Source organism: Schistocerca cancellata, chromosome 2, assembly GCF_023864275.1.
Source record: "Schistocerca cancellata isolate TAMUIC-IGC-003103 chromosome 2, iqSchCanc2.1, whole genome shotgun sequence".
NCBI lineage: Eukaryota > Metazoa > Arthropoda > Insecta > Orthoptera > Acrididae > Schistocerca > Schistocerca cancellata.
This window is the reverse complement of record NC_064627.1, coordinates 904,096,092-904,117,315: the sequence shown is the minus strand read 5'-3', so window position 1 is coordinate 904,117,315 and position 21,224 is coordinate 904,096,092. Positions and strand designations below refer to the sequence as shown.

At 40.4% G+C, this 21,224-nt stretch overlaps 1 protein-coding gene across 1 annotated transcript in view; it reads left to right on the top strand.

The window, feature by feature from the left end:
• The window catches only part of LOC126159785 (glutamate receptor 1-like), a 127,780-nt gene that overhangs the window by 70,848 nt on the left and 35,708 nt on the right, over positions 1 to 21,224 (top strand). Inside the window, exons 4-5 of the mRNA XM_049916575.1 lie at positions 929 to 1,271; positions 20,225 to 20,435. Of these exons, the coding sequence (XP_049772532.1) occupies positions 929 to 1,271; positions 20,225 to 20,435 (554 nt within the window). The remainder of the gene's footprint in view (positions 1 to 928; positions 1,272 to 20,224; positions 20,436 to 21,224) is intronic.

The window sequence follows — 21,224 nt, the reverse complement described above, 5'->3', positions numbered from 1 at the left end:
AACGCTCGTTCGACTTATACTTGAGTGTTGCTCATCAGTGTGGGATCCCTATCAGATCGGGTTGACGGAGGAGATAGAGAAGATCCAAAGAAGAGCGGCGCGTTTCGTCACAGGGTTATTTGGTAAGCGTGATAGCGTTACGGAGATGTTTAGCAAACTCAAGTGGCAGACTCTGCAAGAGAGGCGCTCAGCATCGCGGTGTAGCTTGCTCGCCAGGTGTCGTGAGGGTGCGTTTCTGGGTGAGGTATCGAATAAATTGCTTCCCCCTAGTTATACCTCCCGAGGAGATCACGAATGTAAAATTAGAGAGATTCGAGCGCTCACGGAGGCTTTCCGACAGTTTTTCTTCCCGCGAACCATACGCGACTGGGACAGGAAAGGGAGGTAATGACAGTGGCACGTGAAGTGCCCTTCGCCATGCACCGTTGCGTGGCTTGCGGAGTATAAATGTAGATGTGGATGTAATTGATAAGCTTAATGAGCTGTAGTGTATAACGGGTTTCTTTGTAATAATTTCTGAATGAAATGCAATATGTTAATAATTATAGTCTTAATTGGTAATGGGCATCCTCATAATGAGAGATAACTCAGTGGTACTTTATATATTCGTACTGAGTTACCGGAAAACTGTAAATATCGGAGCCTGTCGGTGTGGCCCTGCGGTTCTAGGCGCTGCAGTTTGGAAGCGCGTGACCGCTACGGGTCGCAGGTTCGAATCCTGCCTCGGGCATAGATGTGTGTGATGTCCTTAGGTTAGTTAGGTTTAAGTAGTTCTAAGTTCTACGGGACTGATGACCTCAGATGTTGAGTCCCATAGTGCTCAGAGCCACTTGAACCTTTTTTTTTTTTTTTTTTTTTTTGTAAATATCGGAACTGTGCATCACTGTAGCTGCATAAGCTTCCAACCGTCTCTTGTGTTCCCTCGCAGAAGAATGCGACGTGGCGCGTGGTGGACTGCGAAGAGGACAAGTGGGGCGCGATCTGGCCGAACGGCTCCGGGAACGGCCTGCTGGGCGCCGTGGCGATGGACGAGGCGGACGCGGGGTACGCGGCGGTGTACCACTGGTACCCCGAGTACCACTTCGTGGAATACACGCGGCCCTACGTGCGTGCCGGCCTCACGTGCATGGCGCCGCGCCCGCTGCTGCAGCCCGGCTGGCAGGTGCCCGTGTTGCCCTTCTCGCCCCTCCTCTGGGCGGCGGTCTGGACCTCCGTCATACTCGCCACTGTCGCCCTCTACACAGCCAGGATGGTCTCCAGCTGGCTGCTCGGTGAGCTCCGGTTCCCCTTCGATTTTCCGATAAACTAGGTCGTTTTCTCGGTAGCTAACCTTTTCCTCTTGGGAGATTCAGCTCCTGTATTGATATTTAAGATAATTCCCGCTTATTGCTACATATCAGTCGCACATTTTTATTAAATTAAGGGTAGCCGGAACGATACATCTCCTCCATGTTAATTTTAGAAAATAGAAGGAAATATTTTTCTAAAACCATTAAACATATTTTGATGGTGTTAGGACAGTAACCAGCCACAAATTTACTTTCAGCTTCTTTATTCAAAGGGCACCGTTACCGGTTTCGAATCGTTGTGATTCATCCTCAGACGGTTTACACGCTTTCTTTATGACATGTTGTGTGTTTTTTACACATTAATTTTCCTAGAATATAAGTAATACATAATTATAAACACGTCGCACGCAGATAGTTGCGTTAAAGATTTTCGTTGCGTGTCTCGCGGTTCTAGGCGCGCAGTCCGGAACCGCGCGACTGCTACGGTCGCAGGTTCGAATCCTGCCTCAGGCATGGATGTGTGTGATGTCCTTAGGTTAGTTAGGTTTAAGTAATTCTAAGTTCTAGGGGACTGATGACCACAGCTGTTACGTCCCATAGTGCTCAGAGCCATTTGAACCATTTTTTTTTCGCTGCGTGTGACTTACGTGAAACGTCGGTTTGGAGTGTTTGTTTCCATAACATTCGTCCAACAAATGTAAATGCATTCCCCCTGCATTCTTATTGTTGCACACGTAAATTGTTCTCACTAAACACTTTAGATTTGTCACTGAGAAGATTTCTACTACGCACCACATGTCTGATACATACAAAGAGCTTAAAAAAATACGACTATCCTATGTTTGGAAAGGATCATATATTCATTTACGCAACTGTAATGCCTTTTACACTAGTACAGAGACATTGAATTTTTGAGTTGATGTTTTTACATTAATTATAAAGTTTTTTTTATATAGAACTGTATAGGTAAAATAGTATAATATTTAATTACATTTAGCATCATGAGAATTATAGTAACATATAAATTTGCTACTTGATCTGCAGATAATTGTACTAATACTATTTGCTTTTGAGGCTGGAAAGTAATTTTTGGAAATTTTTCAGAAAAGGGGTGTTAGCTAACTCTGTTTGTTCGTTAAGGATATAGTCTGGGGTGCTGTTTTTGTGTGTGTGTATTTCTAATTCTTCTAATATACTCATAGTGGCTCCTTTTTCAACTAGATGCAAAATTTTTTGATGTTTATTGTTACTATTGCAAATGTTCCGGTTAAGAAAGTTAATGTTTTTATTAGTTTCATGTTCAACTGAGAATTTAATATTTTTCTGCATTTTCTTAGTTCTGCTGCTAATGTATCTATTTTATTGCCTGTACCATCAAAAGGGCAAGATTGTATCATCATGAGTGACACAGACCAGCAAAATGAAATCAATATAATTTAAACAGTTGCTCATAATAATGGATATGACCCACAATAATAGAAAAACTCCACAACAAAATGCAGACAAAAACCACAGATCCACTTCACAGCAGTCACTTCAAGCCAAATCAGTGTGCCACTGAACCCAAACCTAAATACGCTACTCTCACATATATAGGCCCACTTTCATACCAAATAGCAAACTTATTTAAAAAGAAGAAAAATATAACAATCAGCTTTTCCACAAACAATAAATTACAGCAAAAAGTAATCCATAACGTAAATACCTCCAAGAGTCCCTACCGTAAATCATAAATATACAAACTCAAATGTGATACATGCCCAAAATTCTACATCGGACAGACAGGCAGAAGTTGTGAAATTAGATACAAAGAACATATTGATGCTTTAAGACTTGGTAACTTGAACAAATCAGAATGTGCAGCCCATATTGCTGAAGAAAAGCATTCAGTGGGAAACATTGACGACAACTTAAAAATTTTGCATCTAGTTGAAAAAGAAGCCACTATGAATATATTAGATGAATTAGAAATACACACACACAAAAACAGCACCCCAGACTATAACCTTAACGAACAAACAGAGTTAGCTAACACCCCTTTTCTGAGAAATTTCCCAAAATTACTTTCCAGCCTTAAAAGCAAATAATATTAGTACACCTATCTGCAGCTCAAGTAGCAAATTTATATGTTACTATAATTCTCATGATGCTAAATGTAATTAAATAATATACTATTTTACCTATACAGTTCTATATAAAAAAACTTTATAATTAATTTAAGAATATCAACTCAAAAAATCCAATGTCTCTGTACTAGTGCAAAAGGCATTACAGTTGCGTAAATCAATATATGATCCTTTCCAAACATAGGACACCATGTTACGATACATCATAGAATCTGTGATACTCATATGTTTGTAAGCTCTTTGTATGTATCAGACATGTGGTGCGTGGTAGAAATCTTCTCAGTGACAAATTTAAAGTGTTTAATGAGAACAATTTACGTGTTCAACAATAAAAATACAGTGGGAATGCGTTTACATCTGTTGGACGAATGTTATGGAAACAAACACTCCAAACCGACGTTTCACGTAAGTCACATGCAACGAAAATCTGTAACGCAACCATCTGTGTGTGGCGTGTATATAATTATGTATTATTTATATTTTAGGAAAATTAATGTGTACAAAACACACAACATGTCATAAAGAAAGCGTGTAAACCGTCTGAGAATGAATCACAACGATTCGAAACCGGTAACGGTGCCCTTTGAGTAGAGGAACTGAAAGTAAATTTGTGGCTGGTTGCTGTCCTAACACCATCAAAATTTGTCTACAAACAACAGCCACAGCCTCCATCATGTCATCATATGGCAAAATTGCATTAAACTTATTGCTCTGAGATTTGGACTACAATTTCAGTGCATATTTCTCTACGAAGCTATAATGCCATGTTAAGAAATATTTATTCCTTTTTGTTTTACAGTTTCCTTAAACGGATGCTAACTTTTTTCTCTATAAATTTGCACTTTTTCTTCTATAACTCTTCATTTATACAATATTATTTTACAATTTGTTATAAAAATGAAGGAAAAGAATAAAGAATATTGTGCATAAATTTCATTGATATACTGTTAGCAGTTTTTTGAGAAAATGTTCCTCAAAGATGAAAATTTTAAAGTTATGCGAAATGGCTTTCAAAGATTTTTCAGCACATTGCTGCTCCATATGATTGATTATCAGCATCTTCTTCTTTTTCCAGTGTTAGTTTCCTTTTCGCTTTTCTTTTCTTCCCTTTTGCTGCATGTTGTAGAATTTTGTCTATTTTATTGCACCTCTTAGACCTTCTTCATCAATTAGGCGCACTGTGGAAATGGTGTTGTGTCGTGGTTGGAAACATAAACGTTTCTGTACATCACATTTGATAATGTTTCCTTCATTAATTTCTCGACCTCCGCTATCGGATGGAGAAATGTACGCTCCCCCTGAATAGGTCAGGCGTGCACTACACGCCGGAAGCGGCTACAAGGTAAGCGGAGTACGTGTGGAGTGCACATGTGGGTTTTTTAGGTTAGAAAATTCCCTGCCTAGGCCCGACAAGACGCCTCCTGAGACGCGGCAAGGTAGGAGTAGGCAAAATGCAACAGGGAATAACAATATTAATGTGCTAATAGTAAACTGCAGGAGCGTCTATAGAAAGGTCCCAGAACTGCTCTCATTAATAAACTGTCACAATGCCCATAGAGTACTATGGACAGAAAGTTGGCTGAAACCAGACGTAAACAGTAATGAAATCCTAAACTCAGATTGGAATGTACACCGCAGAGACAGGCTGGACAGTGAAAGGGGAGGCGTGTTTATAGCGATAAGAAGTACAATAGTATCGAAGGAAATTGACGGAGATCCGAAATGTGAAATAATTTGGACGAAGGTCACGGTTAAAGCAAGCTGAGACATGGTATTTGGATGTCTCAATAGGCCCCCTGGCTCAGCAGCTGTTGTGGCTGAGCACCTGAAGGATAATTTGGAAAATATTTCGAGTAGATTTCCCCACCATGTTATAGTTCTGGGTGGAGATTTTAATTTGCCTGATATAGACTGGGAGACTGAAACGTTCATAAGGGTGGCAGGGATAAAGAATCCAGTGAAATTTTTTTAAGTGCTTTATCTGAAAACTACCTTGAGCAGTTAAACAGAGAACCGACTCGTGGCGATAACATATTAGACCTTCTGGTGACAAACATACCCGAACTATTTGAAACAGTTAACGCAGAACAGGGAATCAGCGATCATAAAGCGGTTACTGCATAGATGATTTCAGCAGTAAATAGAAATATTAAAAAAGGTAGGAAGATTTTTCTGTTTAGCAAAAGTGACAAAAAACATATTACAGAGTACCTGACGGCTCAACACAAAAGTTTTGTCTCAAGTACAGATAGTGTTGAGGATCAGTGGACACAGTTCAAAACCATCGTCCAATATGCGTTAGATGAGGATGTGCCAAGAAAGATCGTAAGAGATGGAAAAGAGCCACTGTGGTACAACAACCGAGTTAGCAAACTGCTGCGGAAGCAAAGGGAACTTCACAGCAAACATAAACATAGCCAAAGCCTTGCAGACAAACAAAAATTACGCGAAGCAAAATGTAGTGTGAGGAGGGCTATGCGAGAGGCGTTCAATGAATTCGAAAGTAAAGTTCTATGTACTGAATTTGCAGAAAATCCTAAGAAATTTTGGTCTTATATCAAAGCGGTACGTGGATCAAAACAAAATGTCCAGACACTTTGTGACCAAAATGGTACTGAAACAGAGGATGACAGACTAAAGGCCGAAATACTAAATGTCTTTTTCCAAAGCTGTTTCACAGTGGAAGACTGCACTGTAGTTCCTTCTCTAGATTGTCGCACAGATGACAAAATGGTAGATGTCGAAATAGACGACAGAGAAATAGAGAAACAATTAAAATCGCTCAAAAGAGGAAAGGCCGCTGGACCTGATCGGATACCAGTTCGATTTTACACAGAGTACGCGAAGGAACTTGCCCCCCCCCCCCCCCCCTTCTTGCAGCGGTGTACCGTAGGTCTCTAGAAGAGCGTAGCGTTCCAAAGCATTGGAAAAGTGCACAGGTCATCCCCGTTTCCAAGAAGGGACGTCGAACAGACGTGCAGAACTATAGACCTATATCTCTAACGTCGATCAGTTGTAGAATTTTGGAACACGTATTGTGTTCGAGTATAATGACTTTTCTGGAGACTAGAAATCTACTCTGTAGGAATCTGCATGGGTTTCGAAAAAGACGGTCATGTGAAACCCAGCTCGCGCTATTCGTCCACGAGACACAGAGGGCCATAGACACGGGTTCACAGGTAGATGCCGTGTTTCTTGACTTCCACCAGGCGTTCGATACAGTTCCCCACAGTCGTTTAATGAACAAAGTAAGAGCATTTGGACTATCGGACCAATTGTTGGATTGGATTGAAGAGTTCCTAGATAACAGAACGCAGCATGTTATTCTCAATGGAGAGAAGTCTTCCGAAGTAAGAGTGACTTCAGGTGTGCCGCAGGGGAGTGTCATAGGACCCTTGCTATTCACAATATACATAAATGACCTTGTGGATGACATCGGAAGTTCACTGAGGCTTTTTGCAGATGATGCTGTGGTGTATCGAGAGGTTGTAACAAAGGAAATTTGTACTGAAATGCAGGAGGATCTGCAGCGAATTCACGCATGGTGCAGGGAATGGCAATTGAATCTCAATGTAGACAAGTGTAATGTGTTGCGAATACATAGAAAGATAGTTCCCTTATCATTTAGCTACAAAATAGCATGTCAGCAACTGGAAGCAGTTAATTCCATAAATTATCTGAGAGTAGGCATTGTTCGCCCACTGCTTGAATACTGCTCAGCAGTGTGGGATCCGTACCAGATTGGGTTGATAGAAGAGATAGAGAAGATCCAACGGAGAGCAGCGCGCTTTGTTACAGGATCATTTAGTAACCGCGAGAGCGTTACGGAGGTGATAGATAAACTCCAGTGGAAGACTCTGCAGGAGAGACGCTCAGTAGCTCGGTACAGGCTTTTGTTGAAGTTTCGAGAACATACCTTCACCGAAGAGTCAAGCAGTATATTGCTCCCACCTACGTATATCTCGCGAAGAGACGATGAGGATAAAATCAGAGAGATTAGAGCCCATAAGCCCATACAGAAGCATACCGACAATCCTTCTTTCCACGAACAATACGAGACTGGAAAAGAAGGGAGAACCGATAGAGGTACTCAAGGTACCCTCCGCCACACACTGTCAGGTGGCTTGTGGAGTATGGAAGTTGATGTAGATGGAGATTGTATGTTGCCACTGCATCATACACTCCAGAATGCAATGTATTTATCTGTACAAACACTCTTTTTGGGATACTAATCCAAATTAAATTATTTACACTTTCATTTGGATTTTGTGTTTTCCCATGTGAACACTTTTCCAATAAATTTGGCTGTGATAAATCTCTGAATCAATTACAGAATTTGGCAAACTTTTTATATGGGCATATATCCTTTCCTGATTGGTACTTGCACCATGAAGGCAACATATTTGTTGAAGTGAAGCTCAACAAACTAATGAACCATTAGTGTTTACTTAAGTTCTCCAGGCTAAACGTATCTCTGAGTGTTCTTTTTTTTCCTTATCCTTTTTTGTAGTCTTGCGAAACTATTTGCAGGTTCTGATTTTCAGTTTATGTAAAAAATCCAGTTTTTATCCCTGGTTTCTCAAATGTATTTGATTTACATTCATATCCACTTATTTAAATACGCTAGTGTGATGAAGATGTAGTGTTGGAAGGGAAGTGTCGAAGATAGTGCATAGATGTGGAGAGTGAATGGAAGCAAGCAACTTCTTGAATACAACACGAGACGATCAAATTAGCTAGTCTCATATTAGATTGTTACCAGCTTTAAGACACACAATAATCACACCGACGGATTTCCACATAATCGACAATAGAGAATACTATGGGTAAATTAGATAACAGGCACACAATTAACTACATTAATGTGTGCACTGCACGGTTCTAGATACGTGCATATACTTCTGAGTATCTTTGAGCATGTATATCAATAGAAAGAAACAATATTTAAGATAACTCTCATTTTTTGTTCCATCTCAGTTGCACATTTTTATTTACATTACATGTTGCGATCACTCATGGTCATCTTCAGATGCAAAACAAAGTAAAATCTAATATTTTACCAATAACTAGAAATTAAAAGGACTGTACATAAATGTACAATTTACCTACACATTTGCTTCAGCAACCCGTCTTGTCTACTTAGAACCACATACCAAAGCATTGTTGTTTGTAGCTGCGGTCAGTGTTTTGAATAGGTATATGTTAGAGTTAGGAAGAGTTGAGGGTGGGGGGGGGGGAGGAAAGAAGTTGAGTGAGGAAATGAGGGAGCGCGTGGTGGGAATGTCATGAGCTTAACAACACTGGTCGTGCTAAAATTACATACTGCATAATTAGTAAAAATTCTCGTTGAAATACTAATAGTGTAGAACAATGGGTATATAAAATTTAAACGGCATCAGACACTAAAATTATAAATTTTGGAAGTAAATAGTCTCCATTTTTTTCTTTCAAGTAGAAAAGGTGTACTCCTAAACAATGGTGGGTAAACAGTGAAAGACAAAATGATCGTAAAATTACAGAAGTGGAACTACTTATTATATTCACCGCAGCTGCAAAGCATAGTAATCTGATACCTGGTTCTGAGAAGGAAAGACTGGTTTTAGACTCAAGTAGTCAGGTAATTTCTTCATTTATATAAAATTCTCTTCACTTCTACCTCTTGCTAAATATTAGCTTGTACACATTTAGTTTTAATTTGTCTTAGATCTGAAGATGATCGCGAGTGATTGAAACATTTAAGAGGAGCCGGAACGATGAAAATGACAAAATTAACGATTTTTTTGTTTTTTTATTATAAAATTATTTGGAGTTTTCTGAATAAAACAAATCAAGTTTCACCCTTCTAAGTGAATTCTAAGTGTGTTTTTTATAGCTGCAAAGTTGACGTGCCGCGTACACGGTTGTAACGACTTGGTGTGACACCTCTGACGGCGCCGCTCGCTGGCTGCAAGCAGAGTATCTTTGCGGAATTAGACAGTGTTTTGTTTTCCAACGTTGTATGGATTTATCTCTCTGATAAGTGACTGTTCATATCGGTAAACATAAACGCTATACCGTAAGTGTTGACTTGTGGAGTTTGCTTTGTGTTATTTAGCTGTTCAATTTTGAGTATTTGACGAATTGCGCTCGTACCTGTTTTATTTATTTGGTTTGTGGATATCAGTATGTTCCGTTTCAGCAATCGAGTGTTTTAGAAAAAGTACAATGAGTGGAAGAAGAAATCTTTTCTTGTTTCGAAGGGAGATGCTGCTCAGACTGCTTCACCGACTACTCAAAATGAATGTGATAGAACTTCTTCCAGCAAGAAACTTTGTGACAGCCAAGAAAAATTTGAAAACTATGAAAGTGACAGTAATGATGTGGATGAAATAATTAACATTTCCTTGCTCTCTAATATTTTGAAACATAACGTAATAGGCCAAGTTTGCAAAGAAAGAGGACTGGAATTGAAAATAACTTCATACATTGGTGTGGGATGTAAAATGTTATTGAAGTGTAACAGATGTGCTGCAGAAGTTTCGTTTTCTAATTCTAACAGTATTCCTCGTAGTGGTAATAGTGGAAAGAAGGTGTATGATATAAATGTTAGGCTAGTGTATGGCTTGCGTTGCATTGGCAATGGCAGTGCTGCAGGGACAATGTTATGTGGAATTATGAACTTGCCAAAATCACCAACAGGGATTGGATTTTATAATGAATTGGTGGGATCTTTTGCTGAAGATATTGCTCAAGCAACAATGAAGAAAGCAGTTGAAGAAGCTGTGACAGATAATGGGAATTGTAGAGATTTAACTTTTGCTTCAGATGGATCATGGCAATGTAGAAGTCATAAATCCCTAAATGGAGATGTGACAGCTACCAGTGGAGACAGTTGCAAAGTAATTGATGTTGCTATTCTCTCAAAACAATGTAGATGTAAGGGCAATACCAAGGACGAGCTGCACGAGTCGAGCGATGGAAGTAGAGAGAGTGAAAGCAATTTTTTCCAGATCACAGGAGTGGTATAAGGTACAATATACTAACTATCCAGTAGATGGTGATTCTAAGGGATATAAAGTTATAGAGGAACTCAAATCTTATGGCAATGAAATTCACATTAAAACACAGGAGTGCATTGGACATGTGCAGAAGCGCATGGGGGCTCGCTTGCGCAAACTAAAGCAGACATTAGGATCCCAGAAGCTTAATGATGGTAAGACACTTGGAGGAAGAGGGAGATTGACAGATGAAGCATGGACACCCACAATATGCACAGTGCCCCACTGCTGCAACGTGACATTATATCAGAAACGTCAGTGCCAAACGCGAAAACACAACTAAAATATACATCACATGAGACTTCTAGATATGAGCGGAATTCTAACACAATGGTGTAATCAAAATTTCACATTTCCGTGTGTTTTCAGCATACGTAATTTTAGAACTGGAAGCAGCCAAAATTAGAAATATATTTCTTTATGAGTAACTGACGGTGTTTACAGTGACTAAACCGAAAGGCTAATGGTTTATTAAATAAGCTGTTTATAATAAATTCACGAACTGATTTTTAATACCTGTAATAACAATTCACCTGTATTTGTGTCAGGGCAATAGACACCATACCGGTTCATGTCAGCTCCAACAAACAAGCGAATACAAGGGACACAAACTAATAACAATGCACTCCCTGATGGTTAACAATTGCCAGATCTCTTAAACTACTCGAAATGCCTTTATACACGCTTGTGATGGGAACAACCGAATGATAAAAATCGATTCATTCGATTGTAGTTTTACGTATCAGTTCAAGTATTCATTCATTCTTTTGAGTGAAACTAGTCTGTGAAAGCAACCGAGTGGAAGGAATCGATTCAGTCAGCTGGACAACTCATTCACCGTTTCGAGTGAAGCAAGTTTGTGGGAGGAGCGGAAAGAAAAATATCGTTTAAGTGGTCGGACTACTCATTCCATCTTTTGGGTGAAACTAGCAGTAGAAGCAACCGAATTAAGACAATCGTTTCAGTAAGTTGTAGTTTTACCTGTCGGTTGGATTATTATTCATTTACTTTTTACGAGTGAAAACAATCAGTGGGAGTAATCGACAACGTTGTAGCTTTGCGTATTGACTGTGAAAAGAATCAGTAGTTTCTCTGTCGGTTGAACCACGCATTCATTCCTTTAACTGAAACTGCTCTTCGTTGTTTTAGCAGACCGAGATACCTATTCATTCTTCTGAATGAAACCGGCCTGCAATAGTTTAATGAACAGACCTTAAGCAGTAAACGTGTTCATTAAATTATGAACTGATTGGAGTAATTTCTCTTTTCATCATTTTAAACTGATTCATATACGGTGGTGGATTAATGCCCCAGGCACCACTAATGCATAAATAATTAACCTGACATACCCCTGGGGTAGGCCTGCTATTACTTAGATAGCCGACCCTAGAAAAAACTTTGAAAACCCCGGACATATGGGTCAAATAGAATTGTTTCCCAGACGCAAAGAGTTTGTACACGGTACGTTGGCCGTTGGCCACAATGTTCCCCGAGGAGCGTGCCATAATGAAGGGCAGGGCGTGGGGTGGGGGGGAGGGGGGGAAGGGTGTTTCCTCGTTTGCGTTTCAGTGCTAAAACTGCCAGAGCAGATGTAAATTGCACAAGAGAGTACCAAGGATTTGAGTAAGCGCATTGCAGAGACGTTCATATTCAGATGTAGGTACTGCTTTGCAATAAGGAAAATGAATGAATAGCTCAAAGACCCAATAGGGAAATGACATTTAAGACATTCAGCTGTCCGGCGATCGGGGCAGCGTAGCGGTGTAAGTGATTGCCCTTTGTTGGTAGCTTCTGATTGTCTCAATAAAGAAGTATGAATAATACAGGTTGTTCCAATATTGTCTTCGTAATTTTGATCTCATATTTCAGAAATGAATACAGGTAGGAAAGCGATTTTTGTGGTATAATATTCATATACACCTAAAGTTCTAAGGCCACATTCGGGACACATTAAATTCTTTTTTTTTATGTTACACAAAATCTCTAAACTGGACATGCAAACTATCACTTTAATCTGTTACCAAAGGACATTAATTTATAGTTTGTTAGTACCTTCTACCAAGAAGGAGTGCGAGCAGGCATACAGTATTTATCAGTGCTGTAAATTTTCTTCATCATGTCTGTATACTTCAATAGTCATGAAAACAAGTCAACTCAAGTTTCATAATAGTTCACTCTAGTGACTAACATTGCTTTTTCAGTTTCCACAAGAAGCTGTGGTTTGTCACTGCTCCATGCATTACTCGTTTGGAATAAACCCTTTTAGTGACAGCATAGCGACGCAGTTGAAATGAACAAACGATTCAGGATAAATCGTCTCATAATTGCTAAATCCGGGACAAATAGTTGTCCCGAATTACTTTTGAAAACATGCGGGCCTGAGACAGAAAAATCGTGAGTCAAGTAAAATGGGGGATTGTCACCTTAAACGGTTTGATGCGACCGCGACGAATTCCTCTCCTGTGCCAACCTCTTCTTCTCAGAGAAGCTCTTGCAACCTAAGTCCTTTATTATTTGCTGGATGTATTCCAATATGTGTCTTCCTATACAGTTTTTGCCCTCTACAGCTGCCTCTAGAACCATGGAAGTAATTCCCTCATGTCTTAAAAGATGTCCTATCATCCCGTCCCTTCTCTTTATCAGTGTTCACCACATAGTAGTTTCCTCCCCGATTTTGCGCATAATCTCATCAGTCCACCTAATTTTCAACATTCGTACGTAGCACCACATCTCAAATGCTTCGATTCTCGTTCGTTCGGGTTTCCCAGCAGTCCATGTTTCACTACCGTACAATTATGTGCTCCAAACGTATATTTACAGAAATTTCTTCCTCAAATTAAGACCTATGTTTCATACTGGCAGACTTCTCGTAGCCAGTAATGGCATTTTTGCCATTGCAAGTCCGATTTTGATGTCCTCCTTGCTCCGTCCGTCATTGGTTCTTTTACCGCCTAGATAGCAGAATTCCTTAACTTCTACTTCGTGACCATCAAACCTGATGTTAAGTTTCTCGCTGTTCTCATTCCCGCTACATCTCATTACTTTCGTCTTTCTTCGATTTACTCTTAATCCATTTTCTGCCCTCATTATATTGTTAATTCCATTCACTAGGTCATGTAATTCTTTTTCATTTTTGCTCAGGATAACAATGTCATCAGCGAATCATTTCATTGATAACCTTTAACCTTAAATTTTAATTCCACTCCTGGACCTTTCTTTTATTTTCATCATTGCTACCCCGACGTACAGATTGAACAGTAGGGGCGAAAGGCTACATCCTTGTGTTACACCATTATTAATTCGAACACTTCGTTCTTGGTCTTCCACTCTTATTATTACTTCATGGCTGTTGTACATAGTGTAAATGACCCGTCTCTTCCTATAGCTTATCCCTACTTTTCTCAGAATTTCGAACATCTAGCAGCATTTTACACTGTAGACCGCTTTTTCCAGGTCGACAAAACCTACGAAAGTGTCTTGATTTGTTTTTAGTCTTGCTTCAATTAACCGGAACATCATAAATGCCTCTCTCGTGCCTTTACCTTCTCTAAGGCCAAAGTGATTCTCACCTAGTATGCCTCAATTTTTCCATTCTTCAGTATATTATTCTTGTCAGCATCCTAGATACATGAGCTGCTACGCTGATTGTGCGATAATACTCGCACTTGTCAGCTCTCGCAGTCCTCCGACTTGTGTGGATGATATTTTTCCGAAAGACATGTGGTGTGTCGCCAGACTCATACATTCTACACACCAACGCGAGTAGTCGTTTTGTTGACACTTCCCCAATGGTTTTAGAAATTCTGATGGAATGGTATCTATCCCTTCTGCCTTATTTTATCTTAAGTCCTCCAAAGCTCTTTTAAATTCTGATTCTAATACTGGATCCCCTATCCCTTCTAAATCGACTCATGTGTCTTCTTGCATCCCATCAGACAACTGTTCCTCATCATAAAGGTTTTCCATGTATTATTTCCACCTATCCGCTCTCTCTTCTGCATTTAACAGTGGAATTCCCATTGCCCTCTAAATGTTACCACCCTAGCTTTTAATGTTGGCGAAGGTTGTTTTGACCTTCCTGTATGCTAGAGTCTGTTCTTCCGACAGTCATTTCCCTTTCGACCTCTTGACACTTTTCATGCAGCTGAGTTTCCTATTTATTTCATTCATCAGCGACTTGTAGATTTGTATTTCTGAGTTTCCTGGGATATTTCTTTACTTCCTTCTCTCATCGATCAGCTGGTATTTCTTCTGGTTCCCATGGTTTCTTTGCAGAATATTTCTTTGTACCTATGTTTATCTTTCCAATTTGTTTGATGGTCCCTTTTAGAGATGTCCATTCCTCTTCAACTGTGTTGCCTACTGAGCTTTTCCTTATTGTTTTATCTACAGCCTTAGAGAACTTCAAGCGTATCTCGTCATTCCTTAGGACATCTGTATCCCCCTTTTTTGCGCACTGATTCTTCCTGACTAATGTCTTAACCTTCAGCTTACTCTTCATCACTACTATACTGTGATCTGCGTGTATATGTGCTCTTGAGTATGCGTTACAGTCAAGTATCTGATTTCGGATTCTCTGTCTGTCCATGAAGTAACCTAACTGAAATCTTTCCGTATCACCCGGCCTTTTCTAAGCATATCTCCTCCATTTCCGATTCTTGAACAGAGTATTCGCTATTACTAGCTGAATTTTATTAGAGAACTTAATTTGTTTTTCTCCTCTCTCATTCCTTGTCCCAAGCCCATATTCTCCTGTAACATTTTCTTCTACTCCTTCCCCTACTACTGCATTCCAGTCCCCAGTGACCATATGATTTTCATATCCCTTTACGTACTCGATTACCCTCTCCGCAACCTCACATACTTTCTCTGTCTCTTCATCTTCAGCTTGCGACGTCGGCATGTATAGTTGAACTATCGTTGTTGGTGTTTTTTTCTGCCGGTTCCGTATGACTAAACTGTTTACAGTTACACACTCTCTGCCCTACCTTCCTGCTCACAACGAGTCCTACTACAGTTACAACATTTACTGCTGCTGTTGATATTACCCTGTGCTAATCTGACCCGAAATCCTTGTATTCGGTCCATTTCACTTCACCGACCCTCACTACATCTGGATTGAGCCTTTGAATATCTCTTTTCAGATTTTCTAGTTTCCCTATCACGTTCGAGGTTCTGACATTCCACGCCCCGACACGTAGAGCGTCATCCTTGCGTTCATTATTCAATCTATTTCTCATTGTCACCTCTCCTTTGGCAGTCCCCTTCCGGAGTTCCGAAAGGGGGACTAAAAACTTTAAGTTTCTTTCTGATTCTCTTCAAATGACTCATTCAATATATTACTTTCTCACAGGCGTATCTCGCGAGAAGACAGCGAATGCGAAAACTAGAGAGAATTGGGCTGACAAGGAAGCTTATTAGTAATTGTTCTTAAGTGCGAAACGTTCGCTACTTGAACAAGGAAACAGGGAAACAGCAGTGGTACACCAATTACCTACTCTCCGTCACACGCCAGCAAAGAAAGGGAGTTAATATTGCATTGTCATCCAGTTCTGAGCTAAATTGAAAGTTTCAAGTCCGTAGATTATCAGGATGTCAGTTTCAAATCAGTTGCAAAATTTGTACCTAATAGACAGATCGACTGAAAATCAAAGTACTCTCCTCCTCACACCAGACTCGAAAGCGAATTAATATTGCAATGTCTTTGAATTCTTATACGAGGTACCTAATCTTCGCCACACAGCGAATAAGAAAGCCATTTAATATTGCATTGAAATTCAGTTCTAAGTTGGAAGTTTCAAGTCTGTAGCTTATCGGGAAGTTAGTTCACAATCAATTGCAAAATTTCTACCCAACAAACAGGGACCAACAGATCCAAAAACAAAGTACCGTCTCCCACACAACCAGACTCGAAAGCGAGTTAGTCTTACAGTATCATCCAGTTGTGAGCCATGTTGAAAGTTTCAAGACTAGCTTATAGGGAAACTAGTTTAAAATCAATTAGAAAATTTTTACTGCCAAAAACAGACAAGTAACCGACCTAATGAAAACGTTAAAAAGTGATTGTTGATTTATATATACACAAATTTACAGTGCAGGACCAGTTACTAAAATTTTAAAACCAACAAAAATTTATGTTTAATGGCATTAAGTGCGAAAATTCGTATTTCAGCAAGGAGATACATACACAACAGACTGGATTTTAGAAACATTCCCATTCTCGAAGTTTAAATTATATGTAACACCTTTTGGTTCGTGGATGTATGAGTAAGGAATAAAATGGCAAAGTTATTTTTCTATGAAATAGAATTCTGATGTTGGGCAGAGCCCGAAGCATGTCATTTGGTAAAAATGCACCAAAACACTAGTACCTGTTTGCGACTACTCAGCTTTCCTAAAACCCACCAGTAATATTAATAATAATGGTCGCATGCCTGTACCAGCAGTTTCAGGTCGACATACTTAAATACATACATTTTGAATGAACTTTATTCTTAGAAATCTACTTTTTAATCACTTCTTGAAATAAGGTACTTTATTTGTGTCTACAAAAGTTGTCAATCCTAGTCATGCTTCATGTACAGCCGAAAAGACTGACAGAGTATGTAAATTAAGTAAAACCACTCAAACCCGATTGATAAAACGGCTGCAACCGATGGAGACTTGTTTCAATCGGTTGTCTCACACTGAATGAAACCACTCAAACATAGTGAGTAAGTGAAAACAATTCGTATAGCTGACATGGCCGCTGACTCTAGTTTCATTCGCTTGTTTCTTTCGACTGAAACAAAGACTGAGTGAAGAAACAATCGACTGACTAATCGATTATTAAAAACTGTCAGTTGTCCCATCACTAGTATACACATCAGCTGCACGTAAAATATGAACCGTTACAGTACTATTACCAGCTACTATTACTGCAGATATACGGTACTTCTGCGGGATTTCCAAATCCACAGCTTCAGCACTTTACAGCATGCTCTCCTCTCTTCGCAGTATATTTACATTTCTGGAGTATTGCGGATTATTTTTTTCCTTGCCTACAGATTCGTACATTTAATATTTTAATAACTGGTCGCGCCGCCTCTTATTTATGGGTGAGAGGACACTATAAAATAATTTCTTTTGAATTTCGTCCACGGTGAATAATATTCTGGGAACATAAAAATGTGTCTGATTTATAAGAATCGCATAAGATACAGAATTAGGGTCTTAGTTGCTTATCGTTATTTACTCTTAGCTTCGAGCAAGACATATGATAATACGCAGAGCGTGCGCTCTTCTTACATGCTCAATTAAATTATTTCAAGTATTAATCAACAGTTATTAGGCCCATGTAATGGACGATGATGATAAATGGCGGAGTTCGTTACAACAATAGTGATTGTTTCTGCCTACTTTTCCACGTGTACTGATTTTCTCTGGCGTTGTCTACATCTTCCTAAAGACGCAGACAAATGAACACCGAGAGAATAAATTAAATCCTTCCTATACAGGTCAATGACGATAACATCTTTAAAACAGTACGTGAGTATATATCTGTTCCTAATTTGGAGGCGCAAAACAATACTGAGATATCACAAACTGTGGTAACAACTGTCTGGATAATTTTAGTGCAACAATAACTAAAATAACAATAACAGTTCATTAGGAATGGACATTAACTATGAAAGGTAAAGGTCGCTATTGGAGTCCCAGTCCGGCAAACAGTAGTAGTGTGTCAGGAAAAATGGTTCAAATGGCTTTGAGCACTATGGGACTTAACATCTGAGATCATCAGTCCCCTAGAACTTAGAACTACTTAAACCTAACTATCCTAAGGAGATCACACACATCCATGCCCGAGGCAGGGCTCGAATCTGCGACCGGAGCGGTCGATCGGTTCTAGACTGAAGCGCCTAGAACCGCTCGGCCACTCCGGCCGGCGTGTCAGGACATTTAGTTAGTAATATGCATTGAACAGCTGATCAAATTTGGAATTTTTGCGGTACTCCAAGAATGCCTATTTTTTATGGTGGAAAATAGCCTTCGTGCTTTTTCTTTGACTGGTCTGCGTCCGTGTGATGCTGAAAGCCTAACGAACGTAGAGCAGGACTACGCCATCAGAAGTTTTAGTTGTAAAGTTGTTTGCGTATACAACCCCAGATGTACGAGGGTTATTCGGTCGCGAAATGGAAACACTGTAAAAATCAGGAACGTTCTATTTGCAACAGTTAGCTACACCTTCCCGCTACCTCTCTGCATAGTCGCCGCTCCAACTGGACATTTGTCGTAATGTTGTACTAACTTCCCTATATCTTCATCACAGAAGGAAGCCGCCAGTGTTTTTCGACACTTCTCTAGGCTAGTCTACCGCTCGTTGTCTGTGCCCAAATGATGTCTACATAGCCAGCGGTTCATGTGGGCAGAGATGAATCTCAGAGGGAGACAAATACGGGCTTTATTTCCCCTGAAGAGTGCGGCTGAGCATTGTCATGAAGAGAATTGTCATCAAGAAGGAAACACATGATAGTTATATGTGCTGCATGAGATCAAGCGAACTCTCTCACGAAGCGGGAGACATTATTTATCTATGCGCACATTGCGCTCTCAGAACTGAAAAGACCGATGTGATGCAAACGACATGCACACTAGAGACACTGCCCAACGCATCTTGCGCAAAGCTTTATCCGATTTTCACTGTGGCTTCCATTTCGCACCCGATCATCCGATTTTCAGTGTGGTTCCCATTTCGCGCCCGATCGGGCCTTACTTTACGAACAGCTCTCATATTTTCTGGGTTGTTTGGAGGAGAATAATCGTAAGGGGCTGACGGTCACAGGAGCGTACTACCGTATCTCACTACATGGTTATGGAAGACCATCAAGACGAAGCGTTACGGTAAGGTATCCAACAGGCTGTCCGTGCTCCACAGCAGAATCGCAGCTCTTTCTGGCCCCCGGCACTGTCACATATCCCGCTTCTTTGGCACATCAGATTTTGTTCCTGCTCATATCCTCCCGACATGGGTCTCAGTGAGTTCTTCCTTCCTTCTTCGATGTAGTTGGTAGACGGAAAATCATCGATTAAAACAGGAGTTATTTCTGGTGTTCCCCAAGGTAGTGTTGTAGGCAGGCATTTACAGAATGGTAACGAGGATATTCCTCGAGGTGGTACGTCCCTTGCACTGAAGAATTCTACAGCAAATGTATGTGCCGTCCATCGTTGAAAAAAATGTGTCGCGTTGGCGCATAACTATGTAGCAAGAGATTAACACCACATTTAATCCTCAGAGCTTGATTCTCTACTGATGATAACTAAAACTGTATGGCAATTTCTCATATATCACGAATGAAAATTTCTTAGGGTGATTTGCCGGTTTGACGTGGCTAATGTGCAAAATATTTGGACAAGTTGTTATCATCAGATACGTCAATAGACCAATGACACGAGGATAGCCCGGATTCTATTTATGTCTGTGGGCGTCACTCACGCATTACGCGTGCCCGGGACAAGGCTGCGTGTCCTGTCCTAGATTCGTGTCCTGAAGCAACAATTTGCTTGTCACTCATCCCAGTACTCTCTAGCTGTACTTGGTCCTGCAGAGAAGCTACAAGTGATCACCATTTCTCCATTCCCTGGCGCAGTTTAGGAATATCCTTTAAATATTATAAATAACATTGTAACTTGAAGTTGTCAATGGCGCTATGTACGCAGGTGGTGTTTGCCATCATCTAGACGTCTACAGTACTTCCTAAAAATCATTTTGTGCTAATGCAGCTGCTTGTTGCAGAGGATGGGCGGGCAGTCGGGCGATACGCCACTGTGGAGGACTGCTTCTTCCGGTCGCTGGGCCTGCTGGTCCTGCAGACGCCGGACGTGGAACGGCGCCACACACGTGTCGTGGGCCCCACGCGCCACGTGCTGTCATGGCTGTTGATCGCCTACCTGCTCGTCACCGCCAGCTACGGCAGCGGACTCTCCTCCGTGCTCACCATACCTCGGTAGCAACCAGCAATATGTCATTTCTAGCAGTGTGTAGAGAGTATTTGTTACCAGCACTATGCTCTGATGTGCTGCACTTCAGGCTACTATATATGTAGCTCCTAGTGTACTGTTGGCTTTGTTTATAATGTTTGTATAAATAAATTATTATAATGAGCCAAATAATTAAGACTACCAGCTTAATAGCTTTTTGATACACGGTTGAGTCCCAACACAACAGCAATTCTGCATGGCATGGTCTTTGGTAGGTTTCTTGAGGCACGTCCCTCCAGATGTACACGCACAGGAAACGCAATTCCCATTAATTACAGGTCGCTGTTTTGTGGTTACGGACGTGGCTCCAGATAGCCCCACGATTAGTACCATCCGGTTCATATCAGGCGAAAATGGTGGCACACACCTCGATGTTACATCTACGTCTACATGGATACTCTGCAAATCACATTCAAGTGCCTGGCAGAGGGTTCATCGAACCACCTTCACAATTCTCTATTATTCCAATCTCGTATAGCGCGCGGAAAGAATGAACACCAATATCTTTCCGTACGAGCTCTGATTTCCCTTATTTTATCGTCCTGATCGTTCCTCTCTATATAGCTCGGTGTCAAGAAGATATTTTCGCATTCGGAGGAGAAAGTGGGATATTGGAATTTCGTGTGAATTTCCGTCGGAATGAAAAACGCCATTCTTTTTATAATTTCCAGCCCAAATCCTTTACCATTTCTGTGACACTCTCTCCCATATTTCGCGATGATACAAAACGTGCTTCCTTTCTTTGAACTTTTTCG